Raw genomic sequence first — 18,973 nt, forward strand, 5'->3', positions numbered from 1 at the left:
GACAATCTGACATCCGAGTTCTTGGGGCCGCCTCTACCGGGAAGATTCTCGTAGGCAGAGCCCCATTTACGTCGCATTTCTCGAAGTTTGATTCCCGAGGACAAGGAGCCGCCAGGCTCTGGCCAACTGGGTGTTTGCACACTGCACACTGTGTGCTTTGTGCACGGACGGCTGAACCTGGGAACCATTTGCACTAGATCCTAGTATCGATCACTGTTCGTGTTGGGTCTTTGACTCTTTTTGTCCCTTGTCCATTGGGTGTTATGTAGTGGACCTCGACACGGCGTCGGCGTGCCCACTCTGAACCACTGTGCTCAGCACTATTCTGCAAGCAGCGAAGCAGCCCGGCAATCCAAGTGGAATGGTGGCTGTCTTCAGTCTTGACCGAGTATGGGGTATAACAACACTAGCTCCTTCAAGTGCGGACAAGAGCCTTCCGTGCTTTGACTTCCGTCAAGGATAAGGACGAGTACTTTTTGCTGATGAGGATCACCGCAAAGCTCTGCTGAAAACAACCCGAAATTCGATGAGGCCTGAGATATGTGTTCAGGCTTCGGATTCTCCCTTCCCCTCCGTAACACCATCTGCTTGATGAGACACGGGCTTGGCGATGCATGCATGCTCACTTGGTCGATGGTCGAATAGGATCCAAAATCTCAGTTTTACGAGTCAAAAAGAGTAATAATAATACCGGTATGCTTGCGGCCGTGCCACAGATGATGATCTTCATGTAGCGCAAGTTGCACAACTCGTGGCTGAGGTCGGGAGTTCGGAGTTTGCGGACTGAGTCAGGCCCCAGCAATAATCGCTGTTCTCTCCAGACCACATACACTCGTCAAAGTCAATGGCCAGAAGGTGTGCGCGTCACTCAAGTTTTCTTCTTTGCCGAGGAACGGGCCGGCCCTTTGGTTCGATGCCTGAGCGGCTGGAAGCTCCCAATATGGCTGGTGGTTCGCATTTTCAATCTGGCCGTGGCAATTCCCCGGGGCCGAACTTCCGAAAGTATTAATTTTGATCTCGTTAGCCTCCATCGGCTGCGTCATCCCAAATTTTACAGGGTTCCAGTCAGGGGAGACAATCCCAGACGGACAGGGCACACCGTAGGGCGTATTTCTAGATGCTATCTCAAAACGGCAATTACAAGAAATAAGACCGCGTCTTCAGGTGCAAGATGGCTGGCTGTCTCATTGAAGCCTGGTACCTGATCGACGCCAGCAGTCAATTGGAAGACCCTCAATTGGAACGACGGAGATCAAGCGCAAACACAGGGCCGATGGGACATATCACATTGCATTTTGCGACTCAAGGCCTCGCCTCCGTGGGTGGCTGCCCAGGTACAGTAACCTTCTGGATGAAATTTCACAAAGTCGGAGTTACTGCGTAAAACACGAACGGAAAACTGACACCGCAGTCAACTCGTGCGTTTCTCATCTGTCAGACGGTATTGACGAATTATAAGCCGAACTTAATCCTGATTCCTGACTCATGTCTCATAAGCTAAGAACTGGACAGGTAACTGAGGTAACGGTGTGGTCAAAGGCAGTCGTGCGGCTGCGATCTGGAGACAGAGGGAGGCTCAATAAACTGAAAAACCTTATGCGCAGCAGCTGATACATGATTACCAGGCTAGTGCCTGGCTGTTCGCAGGTTTTGTGCATGTCTGAGTCCCGGGGAACGCTACTGAATAATCTCCAATAGTTCGTCAACCGCGTGATTAGAATCCAGGGCAGTGCAGTAGTAGCTGCTGCAGTCTATCACACCAATCTGGGCGATTTCCCCCTGGTTGCTCACCATTTGCCAACCAGCGCAGGGGAAACGGGTCAAGGAAAAAAAAAAAATTTCCGCCAACAAGTCAACTGGGTTCTTTCGCGATCAACCTCACCGGAAATCCTCTCGACCTTGGGCCCGATGGGCGTGTCTTCGCAAGCCCTCACGGCGCAACATGCGGTCCACCGTCCACCAAACGAGAACCGAAGTAGCTCGAAACACAGAAGGACAACATCTAATTACCCAGCCCAAGACTTGAGAAGTGGTCTCGCTTTCTGATAACCCCGGAGTTAAGGTCGTGGGCAACAATGCCCATCAACAACGCAAGCACGAGTCCCAAAGTCTATCGGAGACCTGTCAGCTCGCAACCTTCATCGTCCGAGATAGTGGGAGTGTTTGGGGTACCTCGACCAATTACACCACCGCATAAGCCTTACTCGGTGAACGATGGTCGCACCAATGAGGCAGGATACCTCCCCTCCCCGTCAGTAACGTATTGGGCACGCTCCAATCCCGAGTTCAAGCCACCAGGCTCATTGAAAACAGAGAGCGGATCACCTCTCAATTGGATGTATGCGATGACATGTTGAAACTAAAGCCGGCCTTCTATATGCGGGGCTTCGTGGTTGATAACGCCCAAACTGTCATTGATTGTGTCACCATAATCCACCTACTTATGGCGAAAGAGTATATATCCCTGCACATCAGCTCAGACCACACCGGCTCAGACCAGCGCTAGTTAGTTCGAATTGCAATGGGCACAGACTCTTGTTATGGAGCTGTTTGCTGTCTGCTTCGTTCTACCTATTTCTTCTACCGTATCGGGTGGGTACATCATTGTTTGGAGTTCGTGGATGTCCCATCCCAGCTTTACCTGTATTATCATCGACCTGAATGCCGAAAATCCTACATATACCTGTCTGTCCGCAAGCCTCGAAGTTCTTGGCTTTTGACCCTTTCCAGTGACTACCCTGAAAAGAAGAAAAGAAAAAAGGAAGGGGAACAGAGCATCAGAGCATCGAACAATATGGGTGATGCGGGTGCAGGATGCGCTATGGTTATGCTTACATACATGTATTGACACACCCGATGCTGAAATTGCCACTCGCGGTACTACCTAAAAGCCTCCAGGCTGGAGTATTGCCATGTGACAAGAGCAGGCTTGAGTTCTGAAGTCCGAAGCATACAGGAACAAATATTACCAGACGGTGGACTCTGCTCATTTGACCCTGCGGGTCCTGCATGCTACTAGTGTATTAACATTCAAATGATAATAGAGCGCAAGCGCGCAAGCGACTTAGTACAATGGTGTTCATTCGGCTTTGTTGGATGCGAGCTTTTGAACTTTGAAGCCCGGTTTGTGTTACTTCCGGGTGCATCTCAGGTGCACCTTGTACGTATACAGATATATTCATTTCTAAACGATCATGGCGCGCAGTAGCAAGAACTAAAAATTCAGCCCAGTTTCCATATTGTCAACAAGTATATTTTGTGTAGAAGCCGCATTCAAGTAGTAGTAACCTATATTGACTCTCATGGCAACTGTATTCAGCTCCTACAACACACCTAAATCAACAAAAAAGAAAAAGTGAAGTCTCGACTTGAATTAGGAAACCAACAATAATATACCCAAACCACATAGAAACCCTTTATCTTGTGGACTTTTCCCGTTGTGTGATTTCGTATGGTTAACTTAATTTAGACACAATTCGTACAATTGCTTAAAACTGAGATAAAACACACACACACACACACACACACACACACACACACACACACACAAGAAAAAAAGTGAAGGGAAAAAGAAGAGACCACACAAGACCGTTAGTTAACTATTTCACTGATCTTGTTTTGGCCTGCGTCGGTTATAAGAAGATGAGGTAGATACGCAGAAAAGTAGAATCACAGTAAATCGAGATCACATTTGACGCCGAAGCTTTCCCAAATCCAATAATCACCGTCCGGTGTACGCGGAATACCTACAAGTGAATGTATATTTAGCTCACGTTTCCAAAAGAAAAAGACGATGGAGTATAGGTTGAAGCATACCTCCAAATTCTGGCACGCATGTCACCACTGCCAGTGGCAAACAGGTTACCAGTAGGGCTAGGAGCAACTGAAATAACTATTCGACCAGGTTAGACGAACATTTCATATCTAAAAAGTATCAATATAATTGGGCACACGAACCAGAGTTTTTGTGTCCTTGAAGCATCATCTGCGCATTTCCAGTGATCGGATCCCAAAACTGAACACCTCTATCCTTAGAGCCGCTCATTACCCAGTGGCCATCAGGTGTCAAACAGACACTAAGAACGAAGTCCTAATTTTAGGTATTAGTGTAGGTCAAAGCGAAGCGTCACGGCACGCAACGATAGAAAACCACTATATCTTACCTTGTGGCCCTCAAAGGTCCGAAGACACTTTCCGCCCTTACCGCCACCGCTGTATGCGCGAGGCAGGTTAAGCTCCCAGAGTTTGATGGTTTTGTCTAGACTGCCACTGACGAGGTCCTTTCCGTTCGGTGCAAAAGCAACGGAGTACACGCTGTCCTTGTGGCCATCGGGATTCTCAAGACGCTCGACGAGATAACCGGTAGTAGTGTCCCAGACTCGCACAGTCTTGTCCAGAGAACCAGCCGCAACATAAAGGCCGTCAGGCGACATAGCGACTGTGGTAACGCCGTCCTCGATACTGAGGGTGTAAACAAGCTTGCCTTCTACAATATCCCAGAGGCGCACGGTTTTGTCCCCGCTACCAGAGGCAATGTACCGACCATTGCCAGCAAAATCTAGAGAATAGATATCTTGCTCGTGGCCAGTAAAGATGTGCTTGATGGTTCGCGAAGCGATATCCCAAACCTACAAGTGCAAGCACCAGTCAGTAGACGCCAAACAACTTAGTATTGAACATATGGAACGAAACTCACTCGAATCTGCTTATCTTCTGCGCCAGTAGCTAGGAACTTGCCATCGGGACTGAAGCAGACACTGCGGATATAGAGATCGCCACTCTTATCGACGTTCTCATCCTGCAAAGTTGCGACGTTCTGACCGGTGGTCACGTCAAAGATTTGAGCAGAACGGTTGCATCCGGTTGCAAGGTACTTGCCGTCGCGGCTGAAACGCACGCAGCAGACAACACTGTCATGCACGAGGTGATGAACAAGTTCGATATCGAGGACACGCTGCACTTCGGGGTTGAAAACAGCGTACCAATCGGCGCCCTCTTTCTTCTGAGAACCTGGCAAATCATCGGGATTCCAGTTGGCGAGCATGTTGCCGGGACGGTCACGGACGACTGCTTGACTTGGAGGGGTCGGCCGATGGATCTGTGGTGACCCGCGGGGATCTGGGTACGCTAGTTGATGGGTCTGTTGCGGGGTGGCAGGGCCAGGAGGTGCGCGAGGGCGCTTTCCGGGTCCGGGGGAGGTTGCGGGAGGTGGAGGGCCGTAGCCTACAATAGATTGAAAATAGTGGTCAGATGTCAGATAATCTGTTCTCTAACACAGTTAAAACATACCGTTCACAGCAGTGCCAGGTTGATATCCTCCAAAAGAGCCCTGCGATAGTTGCGGTGCTCCTTGTTGAGCCGCCGGGGCAGGCTGTTGAAGGGTATGCTGGGGTGGCTGCTGATCCTGGGGAGGGGGAGGGGCAAGACCGGGGCCACTACCTCCTTGATTCGCCATGATACCACCAAACAAATTGCTGGGACCATGGCCCAATGCAGGCGGGGGCGCTTGAGAAGGACCACCGTGCGCTGCAGGGCCGGCAACGTGAGAGGAAACGGGTTGGACGCCGCGCGATTCAAGCTCGTGTCGCAACATGCGAATTTCTGCCTCATAACTGCAGAGTAATGTCGGGGTTAGTTTATTTACACGTCAAAGGCAACAATGCAAGAGGCGAGAGGCATGCGTACTCTTGTTTCATCTTCATCTGTGCCTGCTCAAGCTGAAAAACCTTCTGACGAATCATCTCCATTTCCTGGAGCTGTCCAGTTACTGCAGTATAATACGTCAGTAAAGCTCGTCGCAAAGTCATTTGGGCGAATGGCTTCCGGAGCGCGATGTAAACTTGGCACGCATCCTGTCCACTCCCTGGTTGAGAAGGATTGTGCTATGCGAGAGATGGAGGTGCACGTACACTGATGCTCGAACTCGCCAGTACTCCTCGATTGATTGTCAAATTCCTGGCGCAACTGATCCAGCAACTCATTCAGGCGAGAGTTGGGAGCAGGAACCATCCCGCGATGTGCGTTGTACATGATGTATGGTAGTTGTGAGGGTCTGCGCCCGACCAGACGAGGGAAGACTTGTTAGGAGCAGGAAGGTGGTCAATGCTGCCGCATTCAGCGCACCCCTAGGAGCTCGCGACAACGGACGAGAATGGGGTGATGAAGGAAGACACGAGCCCAGAGCTGTGCAGCAGGGCAGAGAAAAAGAAGGATGCAATCAGGGGAGAGCAGTAATGAGTGGTGGGAGATGAGAAGATGAGGAGGTCGGATTCGTAGAGTTAGTTGGGTTGAGACCCGTTCGGAGATGCAATCGTCTCAAGCGGGCGGCTGCGCTCTTGGCTCTGGCGCCAGAAGCGAGCGGTAGCCGAAAACTGAGTGGCGCCTGGCCGGGTGTAGACGCCGTCACTGACTAGGCTTGTGCATAAGTGCTTTGGTAATCAGAAAATATGTACGCTGAATAATATTGCACAATGTGGGGAAGACGGCAGCACAGATTCCGCCTGGTGTGATGCTAGACTCGTTTCTCATAGGCCGGCGAGTTTTATTTAGTACGGACAGGAGAACCTCCTTGTCCCAGAAGTTCTCCTGTTGAGACCTCCTCCTCCTTTCCAGCATTGGATACTCCCGACGCTCTCCCGTCATCCTCTTGCGCGCACCCCGTTCCAATCATGGATATCGCTCTCGAAATCTGGGACACGGTCATCGGGGACCGCCTCTATTCGGCTCTCCTCCCTGCCTCGCTATCCTCGAGTCTCTCTGCCCCCGGTTTCCCGACTACCGCCAACAGCACTCTTTCGCTTTTCGGCGCAACAGAACCGTTTGTCTATGAGCCTGCGACGAAGCTCATTTACCTAGAACCTTCCAAATATGCCTACTTGAGCGCGTGGCCACGAAATAACATCTATCGCCAGTTCTCAAGTTTCTTCCTGATTGTCTGGTATGCTGTTGTCCACCACCCGTCCTCGCTTGTCGGTAAACCCCAGTCGCTAACTTGTTTGCGCTACAGGATTTTCGGCTTCATTGTTTACTTTATTTCCGCCACTCTCTCTTATATGTTCATCTGGGATAAGACGACTGTCAAACATCCGAAATTTCTCAAAAACCAGATCCCTATGGAGATGGCGCAAACTATGCGTTCAATGCCAATAATGTCTTTGTTGACAGCGCCATTCTTAGTCGCCGAGGTTCGGGGTTACGCCAAGCTTTACGATACGTTCGACGAGGAGCCGTTTCCCTACTACAGTATTCTTCAATTCCCTCTGTTCATCGCCTTTACCGATTTTTTTATCTACTGGATCCACCGCGGCTTGCATCATCCCCTCATCTACAAGACCTTGCACAAGCCTCACCACAAGTGGATTATGCCTAGTCCTTTTGCGTCCCACGCGTTTCACCCCATCGATGGCTGGTCCCAGAGTGTGCCCTACCACCTCTTTCCGTTCGTCTTCCCACTGCAGAAGGCAGCTTACGTTCTCCTGTTTGGTTTCATCAATATTTGGACTGTCATGATCCACGATGGCGAATATGTCGCCAACAGCCCTGTAATAAACGGGGCAGCTTGCCACACGATGCATCACCTCTACTTCAACTACAACTACGGTCAATTCACTACATTGTGGGATCGCATGGGTGGCAGCTACCGAAAGCCAAATGAGGAGCTATTTCGTCGTGAGACGAAGATGGGCGAGGATGAGTGGAAGAGACAGACCAAGGAGATGGAAACCATCCTCAAAGACGTCGAAGGTGACGATGACCGCATGTACCTCACGGAAGAGACCAGCAAGAAAAACCTTTGAAGTGTCCATCTGACCTTACAATGGGTCAAGGACATGAATTTAATGTGAGAAGGTTATCAGTTGCCCTTTGTTTAGGGCCCTGACTCACTCCTTTCACTGTATTTCGTCTCAAGTTGCATGAGTCGATGACTCCCTTTCCGGGGGTGACACGAGGCTGACGTTTTCTTTTATTCTTGCCTTCACTCTCCGCGATTTCATTTTGCGAATTACACCCCTAATGCCACTGTACTAACACCGTCTTCAAGTATCTATATTAATCATTTTACTAAAACTCTTTTCTTTTACGTGCCATAGCGCACATGTGATGCACCAAAGTGCGGTGCTCTTGGATTTTAGACTTATTCGCCGCAATGGAAGGCATTCTTGAATGTACATAGCCTAAATGGAAAGATATCTCGCAAGTTCAGATAAACATAAAGATGGACTCTACACAAGCACTCATGACAAATCAATCTCTCAGATCGCACGGTATTCGATAATTGAGTGTTTCTTTCGTCAAGGGCATTTAGTGTTAGGTCGCATATGTTAACGCTGCACGGATAATTTTAGGAGAAATTCGAGGTTATATATTGTAGTTCTATTCTCCTGTTTTTGCCTAAATTTATTTTACACAACACCTGCTTATACGGACGAATCGCTATACACAATTAGGCCAAACGATCCAGAGCACAAAAAAGAGTACAAGGCCGAAGAATTTAAGACAAGCTGGGTTATTCCGTGGACGCGCTACCTAGGTAGCGTCAATCAACGGAATACCCGAAGACTTGTGAGAATGCCACCACCGTATATCACGAGATATCAGCGGTCCCATCAGCCTCCGCATCCGCAACATCCAAATCTCCATCGCCGTCTGCATCCGCGGGCGCTCTCCCCTCAGTGTTAACAGGAGGGGTGGGCGCATTGGTCCCCACGGGCGTTGCGTTGGCCATGGCATCAGTGATAAAAGCCTCCTCTACTGCAGATTTGCGACGGAAAACGCGCAGCCAGCGCTTCCCCCATTGGCGGATGATTTCATCCTCGGGCAGATTACCGCTTCCATCGCCACGCTCCATGAGCTGGTCATTACTGCCCCCGGCAACTGAGACAACAGAATCTTCTATCACCTGGAAAAGTGCATGCATGTCTTTCTTTTCGCGGTTGAGTGTCTCATCAAGCACGCTTAGCTGCGGCTCATAGAGGCCAGGTTGGGTGCGTGCCGCGACGATCTGGCGGAGGCGGTTGGTGACTTTACCGACAGTGGCAGAGATCATCTCAAAGATATGTGTCCTTGCAAGGATTGTTCCCGCATTTAGCTGGTCGATCAGGGCCCATTCGATAACGGAGAGGGGTGTTATTATTGTGTAGTTAAGAAGTTTGTCAATGATGTTGATACCAATCCCAGGTTGATCAGCCCAGTACTCCATGACTGAGGTGATTATCTGGCGGCGTGCGGCAGGAGATTTTGGCCCGATGGCTAGCAGACGTTCCTTGTTCCGTTCAATACAGGAAAGGACGTGAGAGAGTGATTTTGAGCCAACGAAGCAGATGGCAGTGACGAAGGCATCAGTCGATGGCAGTAGCGGGCTCTCAACTCCCAGTCCTGTTGCTTGCTTTTCTATCGCAGCAATGAGGGGCTGAATTTCATCGTCAGTGGCCTTTTTGCGAACCAGTTGCATAATTTCCCTGCCTTCATTTGCGTATGGCATTGCTAGTAATGAGAATGTTAGTTTCTGGAATAAAAAAAGAAAAAAATCTTGTTTCATAAAGAGAGTTCAACTTACTATCAGACATGTATTTGAAGTCGGGGGTGTCCTTTTCTTTCCCTTCCGTGATAAGTTCTTGATACGGATCTGGAAGCGTTCCTCGAATGCGCTGGGCAAAACTCAATCGGATCTCCTTGTCTAGCGCGCCGTGAATGAATGCCATCCGCGGATGTACAATGGGAAGCTCTAGGTCCTCGATCCTGTTTCAAAAATTTAGCGGAGTCATAATACGCAGATAGTGCCGGTAAAAACTAACCATTCACTCCATTTCCAGGTGAAGCCGAAGTTGCTCAAGTGGTGTGTGAACCAATCCAAGAACCGATGACTTAGATCTAAGTCCATGGAGTCGAGACTACGGTAGAGGAAACGGATAGCACGGCCCAAACTTGGTGCAATTGCGGCCGGTGCGATCTTGCAGCATTCTGTAAGAACGGAATGGTAATAGACTAGTTTGTGCTCAGGGGAGGGTAACTGGAAAAGCTGCGAGAAAACAGCATCTACAGCCACGTCCTCCGGTTTCCATGTCGGGCGATCACCTGGGAGGTCGCGCAATCTATCGAAAGGGGTCGCCCGTTTCACAAAGATGTTGGGTGTGAAATAACAGTCGAGGTCAATCAAGTATTTCGCGGTTGCAATGCGGTTAAAGTCCATGATGTTGATTGTATCAACCAGGGCATCCCTTAGCAGAGAAGACGTGATATCTGAAGTAGGTGGGACTGTTTCGATTTCCTGGTCACCATACACTGACAGGTAAACCTCTGGAAAAATCGCCCTGGACCCGTTTTGTACTGGGTTCGGTATCGTGATTTCAGGGAAAACATGTTTCGGGCCATCTTCGAGACGCTTCGACTCCTCATCCCCGTCCCTTACGTGATTCCATGGCCGAGGGAGGCACGCCAGTTCCCAATCTCGAGCCGACTCTGCCTGTAGCTGGCTTTGAAGCAAGCTGATAACGCTAGGAACAGTGGCTGACTTCTGGGTATCGGGTCCGAAAGGGTTCACTAAATCCACAAGCGTATGCGGCGTGGATGCGATAACGTCAGTTTTCTCCAAAAGCCCGACTGCTTGGCTTTCGAACCCGCTAGCCGGGGAGGCCATAACGTATGGAATAGTGTAGAGGATAATCTTCACAAGTTCTAATCCGATCAACTGGAAAAGAAAGAAACGGTGTCAGTACATTTGCAGGTTACAAGAATAGGACAACCCACGTCTTCGGAAGAAGCTGTCTGAAGGTCTACGGCGCGGGAGAATAGCTCTTCCAAGACTGCAAAGACACCGTCCCCTTCAAGGACGCATTGTAAACAGCCCAGAAAGCGCAAAAACAGCTTAACTTCCCGCCAGGCGCCAGTATTGACATGGCTTTGTAAGCGCTCAACTGTTCGTTTCAGGACGTCGGCAGCGAGCTCCGACTTCAATGTGTTGACAACGAGGACGGTTGTGGCCACGAACGGAATTTTTAACGGCTGCTCCAAAACACTACAGTAATGATAATGTCAGTATAGAAGCAGCAGAGAGGCGGTTTAATAAAAGACACTGGCAAACGCACAGGTCGAGCGATATCTCAATGAAGTTATCCCTTAACTCCTCATCCTCGTAATTCTCAGCCACGCTTTTCGCAATACTTAGTGCATCATCCTCCGCCCTTCTAGCGGCCTAGAAGTATAGTGTAAGCAAGGCCAATGGCCACCACCTCTAAAGCGCAATATCATCTAACGAGCATACCGATTCAGCGATTGTGAGAAGCTGCCGTCGAACTTTGACAACCAAAGGCTCTTCATATCTGCGTCTCTGGCGACGATCGTAATCATCATCATCTATTTATCGGCGAATACCAGTTAGCGGAAAGGAATTGAGAAGCAAAAAAGGGCAAACAGATCGCATTTTCAGCTTCTTACCTCTATAGCGGCGCTTGCGCCCGCCTCCCCTATGGCCGTGGTTTCGGCGTTCGTAATCAGCCATGATTTTGTGCTAATAAGAGAGCGCCTGCCAGAAATATCTTGCGGTTGACCAAGTGGTAAGATCCACCCAGTTTTGCAAACACTGTCCGGTGTAAAGGGCCCTTTGTCGGACTTGTAGCTTAAATCGCGTACGTCAAGCCGCAAAAACACGGGGAGCTCGGGAGATGGAATTATCCGCGCCGTGGCTTATCTAACTTGTTCTGGGAGCTCTCTACCCACACCATATATTGTAGATTCTTTTACATACAAAAAGGAAAAATGTTGGAGGATTTTTAGGGCAAGAGTTCATTCACATCGGCTACTCATCTCACGTAAGCATCGAAGAGAGCCTTAAAAACATCAGGAAGTGAAACCCGGTTTCAGCGTAGCGTCTGCTCGACCCTCGAAACAGCCTGGTCCGCTAATATTGAGGCCAAGGGTGTATGCCTTGGATTGGATAAACCAACAGGTGATAAGAAGACCTTGTAAGCGACAGGACTATGCAAATATGTACGCGAAAAAAAAAAAAGGAAGAAGAACGGGATTTCTAAAACGGTAAGTCGGGGGGGGATAAACCTCCAACACATATATTCAAAGCAGTCACAAGTACACACATCTCATGTGCATCCAAGCAGTCAAAAAAAAAAAAAAAAGAAGAAAAAGAAAAAGAAAAAGAAAATCATCATGATATCGAACCCATGTGTAGGTATTCATCTCTTCTCCCCGTCTTTCCATAAACTTGCAGCAATCTGTATCCATGGCCCATCGATCGAGAAGTGAAGCTGCGCAGATTTACATCCCGAAAGGCAGACAGACTCACGCAGAAAGGGTATCACTTTTTTCCTCCCAAGAGCTGTCTCAGACACCTCAATAACTCCAGGCTATGACATCGCAACAATCCTACCGCCCCAGTTCTCTGAACCTACGGCGGTTCACCGTACCATGCATAGAACTTTTCTGTCGTCGAAAGGTTCATCATGCCTCCTCGTTCGCTCCATTTATTTATTTATTTTCTTTTTTTTCTCTCTTTCTTTTTTTCGAATGTATTTTGTCTTCCCTCGAACAGATACAGAAGCCAGCTCCCGGATGCCCCGCCAATGGATTAGGTCTACAGATGTAAATAAACCTCTGCTAGTTCAAAAACCACCAGATGCATGGAGATGAAGGTGCACGGCATGGCATCAAATTTTCGCGATATGTGCACGAATCAATGCACAATAAAAAGCGCGTAATTCATTAACACTGCACCATTGACTCAATCAAGGTGTGCCATCATTTCCTCTTTTGTGAGAGGCTTAAAGTCGTCAATATATAGTCCGCGGGATTCGAGCTCTGGCCGTGTGTGTGGTGGGACAATCCGATTGTTCATTGAAGGCGCAATTGAGAGTTCTAGAATCTGAATCAGCATTTCCTCTTGGTCCCTCTCCTTGAATACATTAGGCCATTCATGGCAATGTGGTAGGGAATCCCGACGCACCGTGTCTAGAAAAGTCGAAAAGATTTGGAAGATCCCTGGCTGTCCCGTTAGGGTGCCGCGAATCCGGTAACCGGGTGTTTGGGTCCCTAAGTTCATCAAAGAACGGGTGACACATTGCTTCGATAGCAGAAAGGCGCTGGGTTGGTGTGTATTCCAACAGAGCAGAGATCAGATCAATAGCCTCATGCGGAGCTCTTCGGAAAACCTAGGGGCAAAGTTAGGCTGCAATCCTTGGGGCGAATTCGGGGTAGTATTATTATACCTTATTGAAGGGATGTGGCTTGATTTGAGGGAATTTATGCTCCATATAATTGGGGTTCATCGTACGGATCTGTTCCCGCGTAGGCGTGCCGAGGACTTTGATGATCTCGACTAGTTGGTCGATTCCTGACTCTCCGGGAAAGAGGGGTTGCCCGAGCATTAATTCTGCCATTACACAGCCAGTAGACCATACGTCTGGGATATGTTAGTGTACGTCTTTAAAAATGGGCCAGCGGCCTGTAGAGTATTACCGATTTTGGTTGTATAATTCGTAGCACCGAAAATCAACTCGGGTGCTCGATAGTACCGTGAGCAAATGTACGATACGTTGGGCTCGTTCTCGACCAAGATTTTAGCAGATCCGAAATCGCATAGTTTTAGTATACCGGTTGCGGGGTCGAGGAGGAGGTTCTGAGGCTTGATGTCACGGTGGCAGATGCCTTGTGAATGGATATATGCCAGAGAACGGAATAGTTGGTAAATGTAAAGCTTCACTTCCAACATCGGCATGGTTGTCTTCAACTTGTTGAAATACCGAGAAGCCCGGTAAACGGTTTCGGGGACATATTCCAAGACAAGGTTTAGGTACACTTCATCCTTCTGTAATGGCATTGCAACATGGTCAGCTTTGGGATGCACAGAAGGCGGATCAGATATTCAGATCAAGGGAGCATACTCTCTCGCCATTGGAGTAATAGAAGGCCTTCAACTCGACAATATTAGGGTGGCGCACAATCCTCATGATCTGCAATTCACGATTCTAATGGGCTGTTAGCAAGGAGAAGCCGAGCCACAATTTGTGCATAATGACAGCAACGGGTGGGCACATACCTTGAAACGCTTATCCTGAAGGACCCGTTTGATGGCAGCATCCTCGCCGCTGGGCATCATTTTCGTCTGAAAAACAACTCCGAACGACCCATTGCCGACGATTTTACATTGCGAATATTGTATCTCTTTCGTTTCTCCTGTTAGTCCATCTTGGACTTTCTCTCGGACGACTTCTGCATGGGAAAGAGAAACGGAGTCAGCGATCGGAATCCGTACAGGCTCACAGCAATTGCAGCCGGCAAGAGATCCAGGTCCTTACCACCCATGCGCAAGTTGGAAAACACCCCAGACCGATTCTGTGACATCACGGAGTGTCTTGGGGACGGACGGCGTGGAGAAGGTCGGGCAGACGAGTGCTATCGAGAATATAGCGGGCTGGACTTTAATAGCGGAAGGCGGGAAAGGATGTGAGAGTTAAGGCGTGAGGTCCGTTTTGGGCAGACTGTGGCCGGTGGAGCTCAAGTTGGGAGGAGTGCGTTGGATGGGCGGAACGTCTAAACGGGAGGGAAGGTAAGTGGAGGTCGGCGAGAGATGAAAGGTTGAGAAGCACTGAGACTTGTGGGCAAGCGAACCTCAGACCAAGAACCAAGGGACTTTGGTAGGGCGCCAAGAGTGCAGACGCAAGGCCAGGGAGCACTCCGAGCGGCAGGGAGACGAGGTGTCGAATAAGTCGATAGTGGGCACTTCTCCGTTCGGGGAGGGAACAAGGTAATAAAGTAGGAGGGGAAGAGAGAGGGGGGAGGGGGGCAGGTGTGGGAAGAAAGAGAATAAAAAGGGAAAAGAAGAGAGAGCTAATTCGAGGAACAGGTAGAGGAATTAAGTCTCAGCGAACCAGACAAGAGCAGGGGGAGATGCAAAGAAGGGTGGGTTTACGGGTCAGGTATTATTAAAAAAGAGGATGGGTCGGGGGAGCGAAGAGGGAGAGAGAGGAGTGAGCAGGTGACGTTGATGGAGCGACGAAGCCCAAACACGCGAGGGCTGCAGGAACGCGGGAATAAAGCACCGGAGCAGAGGGAGAGGATGGGAATGAGTGTTATCCAAATGCCACCTTCGGGGCGGCGTCTGGTTTCCAACAAGCTGGACAGGCGCCGAAAAGAAATTTCAACTTAGGGAAAAGCAATAATGCGATCGATCTCTTTATTTGGTGAGGTCCCAATGGGATTCGAGTAGGAAAAGCAAAGTGAAGTCGAAGACGCTGTCCGAATATCTGGGTGACTTGAAGCGTTCGGGGAGAGAGGGGCGGAACTGGGAAGTGGCCAACGGCCGACTGGGTGAATTTAGTTGAAGAGGACTAGAGGAGTCTACTAGGAGTCTAGGAGTAGTACGTTGCTAATGCTGAGCACAGAGCTGTGGCAGTGTGTGGAGGAGGCAAAACGATGTGTGGGCGATGATGGCCGGGATTCCTACTACGTATTCGCATCGTCTGGATCGAAGGATTTCTGTTTATGGCCGCCGGCAGAAGGATAGAAAATTTTACACAGTAGCGTTGGCTCTTCAGATAATCAGCAGAAAACACACAATTCTGTCACTCGGTACCAGCCTGGAGCCGCCCTGTCATTTGAGAACGAAATATGGCCAGGTCAGTGGTACTACATTCTCCCACTTTATTTTCACTTGTTGGCATGCGGTTCTCTTTGACTCAACATCCTGGGGGCACGGGACAACTCGGTACCTTTTCTGACTCCAGAGGGCAGAGATACACTGGCTGTGATGCCCGTCTGTGATGGAAGTCAAAAAAGAGGGGTTTGGCTGTGCCAGTATTGTATTAGTAATTACCGTACAATACCAAGGTCATGGGAGAGGTCGGGAGCCTGGAGGTATGACGCTATGGGGAGGAGTTGCCCTTGCCGAAAGCAAGGTAACTGCTGCGAGACCCATGGATACAAACAGTTTATTGCTCGTGGGCAGGCCCACCAGAAAATCGGCTGGAGGAGACAGCAATTTGGAGTAAATTCTGACTCCAGCTCCTCCTGGCTTTTCAGAAGAATGAAGCAAGAAATAGAGCTGCAGTGGTTGGATCCCCAGGCCTACCAGGAGCTCCAAGTCCTGTGCAGAGGCCCAAAGAGAAGAGGTCGATCACTCAATGACGGGAGCGGCTGATGTGGAGCCACTGAGATTGGGCGAAAGACACAAAGTGGGTAACCAATTGCTGCAGTGAGAGAATGCCCCATACAAGAGGCCAGATGACCCATGATCCCAAGGGCACTGGAACTGGGAGCTGGAGCCTGGGACGATGGTCCGGGTTTCGGGCGTGACCTTTCGGATACCATTAATCCTTCGAGTTCCAGACCGTTGTCGATAAATTGGGGAGCAGAACTGCATGATGATGCCCAGATTTACCCGTAAATTCGGGCCAATCCCGGATGAAGCTGTTACTGAGACCCGGCCGGGTATGCCAATCTTGGCTAAACAAAATGGGGGGTCCGGAGGAGAGCTTGGACGAGGAGAAGCTCACCAGCTGAAAGATTTAACGGGCATACCGAGCCACTAACTCTGGGGTACCAACTGAGAGCCCTCGCATATCTTCGAATATGTGCAGTTTTGAAAGCTCGAACACTACCCACGCAAAGCAATTGACCAGAGACCGACCAACTATAGTAGGTATGATCCCATTCAGTTGCCCGGTTTTGATCATCCGCGGAGCCAGCCCATGGAACCGTCGTTCTCAAAGAACCCGAAGCAAAGCAGCACCGAGAAGCATTATCGATACCGTGACCTCGCTGGATGTCACGGCCGGTGGCAGTGGAGAAGATTACACGCCTGCTTACCTGAACGTTCCGGTGACAGACAGACATGCCATGTGTTTGGTTGAGGAGTGTCAAGTGACCAGGCCCGGTTTTCACCATCCTCGAGTTTATTGGTTGTCTCTGTCGCCTCCTCCGTATCGTAATTACGGACGCGAACAGTACGCGGAACACCACCCAAGAACCCGCCATGAACCGCCGCATACCTGCGCAGGATCTAAGTTTCCAGCAGCCTCATATGAGATAATGATTCAGCCAGCTTCTCAGCGGAGATTTTTGCTCCAGATATCAGCACGAAAAGAAAAGGCCCCTGCAGAGCAACAAACAAGTGACTTTCTTAGGGGTAGTGAAGCCAATGACCATTATTGACTGGAAGCTCTAGCACAGATATTGGTAGCTCGGGGACTATCTCGACCCTAGTGGCAGTTAGTTTTGAACTAGTAGAGTTCGGCGAGTACCTGCTCCGTCGAGCTCTGACCTTCTCTCGGTAAATCCAAGATATGACGAGCATTGCTTTTGATGATCTCAGGCCAAGCAAGTTTGAGTGGCCTACCAGAAGCCATGAAACCAACAATGCACACTGGGATGGGTGGCGTTAAGTGGCCACTGCAAGGTCAAGTTCCAGCTCAATAATTGAAATAGAAGCAGCATTGTGTATTATTGTTGTCAGAAGACGCAGAATATTATCAAGTCGCAGCATATTTTACGGGTGTTACCATTGGGAAGACGCCCAGTGTCGCAGGTTTGTGCTGCTGCTGCTGCTGCTGGAACCCAAACTTTCCTGCGGTAGTTAATCTCACATATGTATGCATAATATGAATCCATAAGTATAAGCTGGTTGGGAAGGGATTCGTCTCCGGTGTACCTGGGCAGTTGCTTAAACCAGAAAGGTCGCAGGCTGAATTATGCGGGCAGTGCTCCATCACCGACTGAGCTGAAAAAGGCGTTGGAATACTCGAACCATGAGATATATTGAGTTCCCAGGTGACTTCTCTCAACTGTTGCCGTTACGTACATGTAGGCGTTCGGCGGTGGAGGCAAATGACCAGGTCAGAATCAGACTGGCCCAGCGACTTACTATTCCTGTCCCGAAGCATGCACTGATGGCTCTAGCAGACTGCAGTTGCTGATCACCTGGAATTGGGGCATGCAAGTAGTCAGAGTTTGTTAGTGCGTTTCTGGATCGCTCGAGGCATCCCTGTCAACAGTTGGATACCTCTTCCATTCGCCATGCACCTCGCATCCAAAGGCGCCTTTACAGTTTACATGCTGCCGGATGATATGTCCCTTCTCCCAAGGGAATTGGTGCCAGTAGGTGTTCGTACATGCGGAGCTACCTTCCTCCGTAGTATGCCTGTTCAATGCGGCATTCCCTTACCTGTCAATCGCGCATTGGTTAATTTCACCTTGCACCGCTCGCTTCTGGAACGTCAATCACTAAAAGCGAGGGGAAAAAAAAAAAAAGGCTTGTGTTCGAGAATCGTGCCTTGTTTTCTCGGCCCGATCTGGTCCAGTTCGCAGACCATTGGTGATACACGCTTCAGGGGGCCCAGCCTCCATTTTACCTGTAAGAGGTTTGACCAATCCAGACCTCATGCCCTGGTGTGCTCTGAGAGTTCTGCGTAGATTATTCGGTTGATGATTGATGATCCTATGATACGGTACTGGACCACTCTATCCATTCCAACGAACAGGCCAAGTTCAATACTGTGATGTGACAATGGGGTAAAGTTTGTCAGCTCCTCGAGATGCCGACTCGATGATTTTTCGTTTCTCTATTTCCTTTTTTTTGTTTCGTCCCGGAAAGATCACAGGAAGCAGTGCACGAGGCATGGGTGAAACATTTAGCATTGCGATTAATGCCTCAGCCAGAGTCTCAGATCTCACACCATTGGTCACTATTCGGAGTAAACACGCCGGATAAATCGACCCTAATTTTGCATCCTCACAAATTAGATGCAAAGCCTGTAAGAAGGGCGAAGGCTTGGGGCGCCAACCGGCGTCGCACGGCGTCTGAAGGATGTACCAGGTATTGGGGACAGACCTATCGAGCGAAGAAATGACTGAACATATCTCAAGGCATAATCTAGACTCGGCAGTCCGGGAACATTTTTCCACCTCCTACTATCGCTTCGGAGTGTGTTTCGCAGGAAGGCTTGTGTCTGTTCCACATGAGCGTCGGGAG

The 18,973-nt window shown here is 49.5% G+C and overlaps 5 protein-coding genes across 5 annotated transcripts; 2 read left to right on the forward strand and 3 right to left on the reverse strand.

Moving 5' to 3' along the window:
- Positions 1–3,225: 3,225 nt before the first annotated feature.
- Positions 3,226–6,325, reverse strand: rcoA (putative transcriptional repressor TupA/RocA). The gene is made up of 8 exons (XM_040843614.1): positions 5,910–6,325; positions 5,686–5,767; positions 5,290–5,612; positions 4,697–5,223; positions 4,164–4,628; positions 3,958–4,090; positions 3,817–3,892; positions 3,226–3,746 (listed from the first exon to the last, which is right to left on the reverse strand). Exons 1-8 carry the CDS (start codon positions 6,028–6,030, stop codon positions 3,722–3,724), a joined length of 1,752 nt encoding a protein of 583 aa, XP_040696388.1. The 5' UTR covers positions 6,031–6,325; the 3' UTR covers positions 3,226–3,721.
- Positions 6,326–6,668: 343 nt separating this feature from the next.
- Positions 6,669–7,796, forward strand: ASPSYDRAFT_164226 (sterol desaturase family protein; the record flags this gene model as incomplete). The annotated part of the gene is made up of 2 exons (XM_040843242.1): positions 6,669–6,937; positions 7,007–7,796. 2 exons carry the CDS (start codon positions 6,669–6,671, stop codon positions 7,794–7,796), a joined length of 1,059 nt encoding a protein of 352 aa, XP_040696389.1.
- A 394-nt stretch (positions 7,797–8,190) lies between these two features.
- ASPSYDRAFT_573897 (NCBP1 family protein) lies at positions 8,191–11,629 on the reverse strand. The gene is made up of 7 exons (XM_040849361.1): positions 11,434–11,629; positions 11,261–11,352; positions 11,085–11,191; positions 10,747–11,014; positions 9,795–10,687; positions 9,557–9,738; positions 8,191–9,483 (listed from the first exon to the last, which is right to left on the reverse strand). Exons 1-7 carry the CDS (start codon positions 11,495–11,497, stop codon positions 8,585–8,587), a joined length of 2,505 nt encoding a protein of 834 aa, XP_040696390.1. The 5' UTR covers positions 11,498–11,629; the 3' UTR covers positions 8,191–8,584.
- A 560-nt stretch (positions 11,630–12,189) lies between these two features.
- Positions 12,190–12,663, forward strand: ASPSYDRAFT_573757 (uncharacterized protein). Its single transcript, XM_040849359.1, has 2 exons — positions 12,190–12,295; positions 12,338–12,663. The coding sequence occupies exon 2, from the start codon at positions 12,359–12,361 to the stop codon at positions 12,593–12,595; it is 237 nt and encodes a 78-aa protein (XP_040696391.1). The 5' UTR covers positions 12,190–12,295; positions 12,338–12,358; the 3' UTR covers positions 12,596–12,663.
- A 67-nt stretch (positions 12,664–12,730) lies between these two features.
- Positions 12,731–14,349, reverse strand: ASPSYDRAFT_164039 (GSK family serine/threonine-protein kinase; the record flags this gene model as incomplete). Its single annotated transcript, XM_040843219.1, has 7 exons — positions 12,731–12,864; positions 12,953–13,157; positions 13,215–13,408; positions 13,465–13,813; positions 13,890–13,973; positions 14,045–14,217; positions 14,304–14,349. The coding sequence occupies 7 exons, from the start codon at positions 14,347–14,349 to the stop codon at positions 12,731–12,733; spliced, it is 1,185 nt and encodes a 394-aa protein (XP_040696392.1).
- Between the last annotated feature and the right edge of the window lie 4,624 nt (positions 14,350–18,973).

This window comes from Aspergillus sydowii, assembly GCF_001890705.1.
Source record: "Aspergillus sydowii CBS 593.65 unplaced genomic scaffold ASPSYscaffold_19, whole genome shotgun sequence".
In the NCBI taxonomy this organism is placed as follows: Eukaryota; Fungi; Ascomycota; class Eurotiomycetes; order Eurotiales; family Aspergillaceae; genus Aspergillus; species Aspergillus sydowii.

Bases quoted from the DNA above. Each gene is read 5' to 3' on its own strand.
- rcoA (XM_040843614.1), bottom strand. From the start codon at position 6,030: ATGTACAACGCACATCGCGGGATGGTTCCTGCTCCCAACTCTCGCCTG. The intron at 3,893-3,957 runs GTTCGTGTGCCC...CTGGTCGAATAG, and splicing joins TCAAGGACACAAAAACTCTG to TTATTTCAGTTGCTCCTAGC. The intron at 3,747-3,816 runs GTATGCTTCAAC...ATTCACTTGTAG, and splicing joins ATGCGTGCCAGAATTTGGAG to GTATTCCGCGTACACCGGAC.
- ASPSYDRAFT_573897 (XM_040849361.1), bottom strand. From the start codon at position 11,497: ATGGCTGATTACGAACGCCGAAACCACGGCCATAGGGGAGGCGGGCGC. The intron at 11,353-11,433 runs GTAAGAAGCTGA...GCCGATAAATAG, and splicing joins GCGCAAGCGCCGCTATAGAG to ATGATGATGATTACGATCGT. The intron at 11,192-11,260 runs GTATGCTCGTTA...CTATACTTCTAG, and splicing joins TTCTCACAATCGCTGAATCG to GCCGCTAGAAGGGCGGAGGA.
- ASPSYDRAFT_573757 (XM_040849359.1), top strand. From the start codon at position 12,359: ATGACATCGCAACAATCCTACCGCCCCAGTTCTCTGAACCTACGGCGG.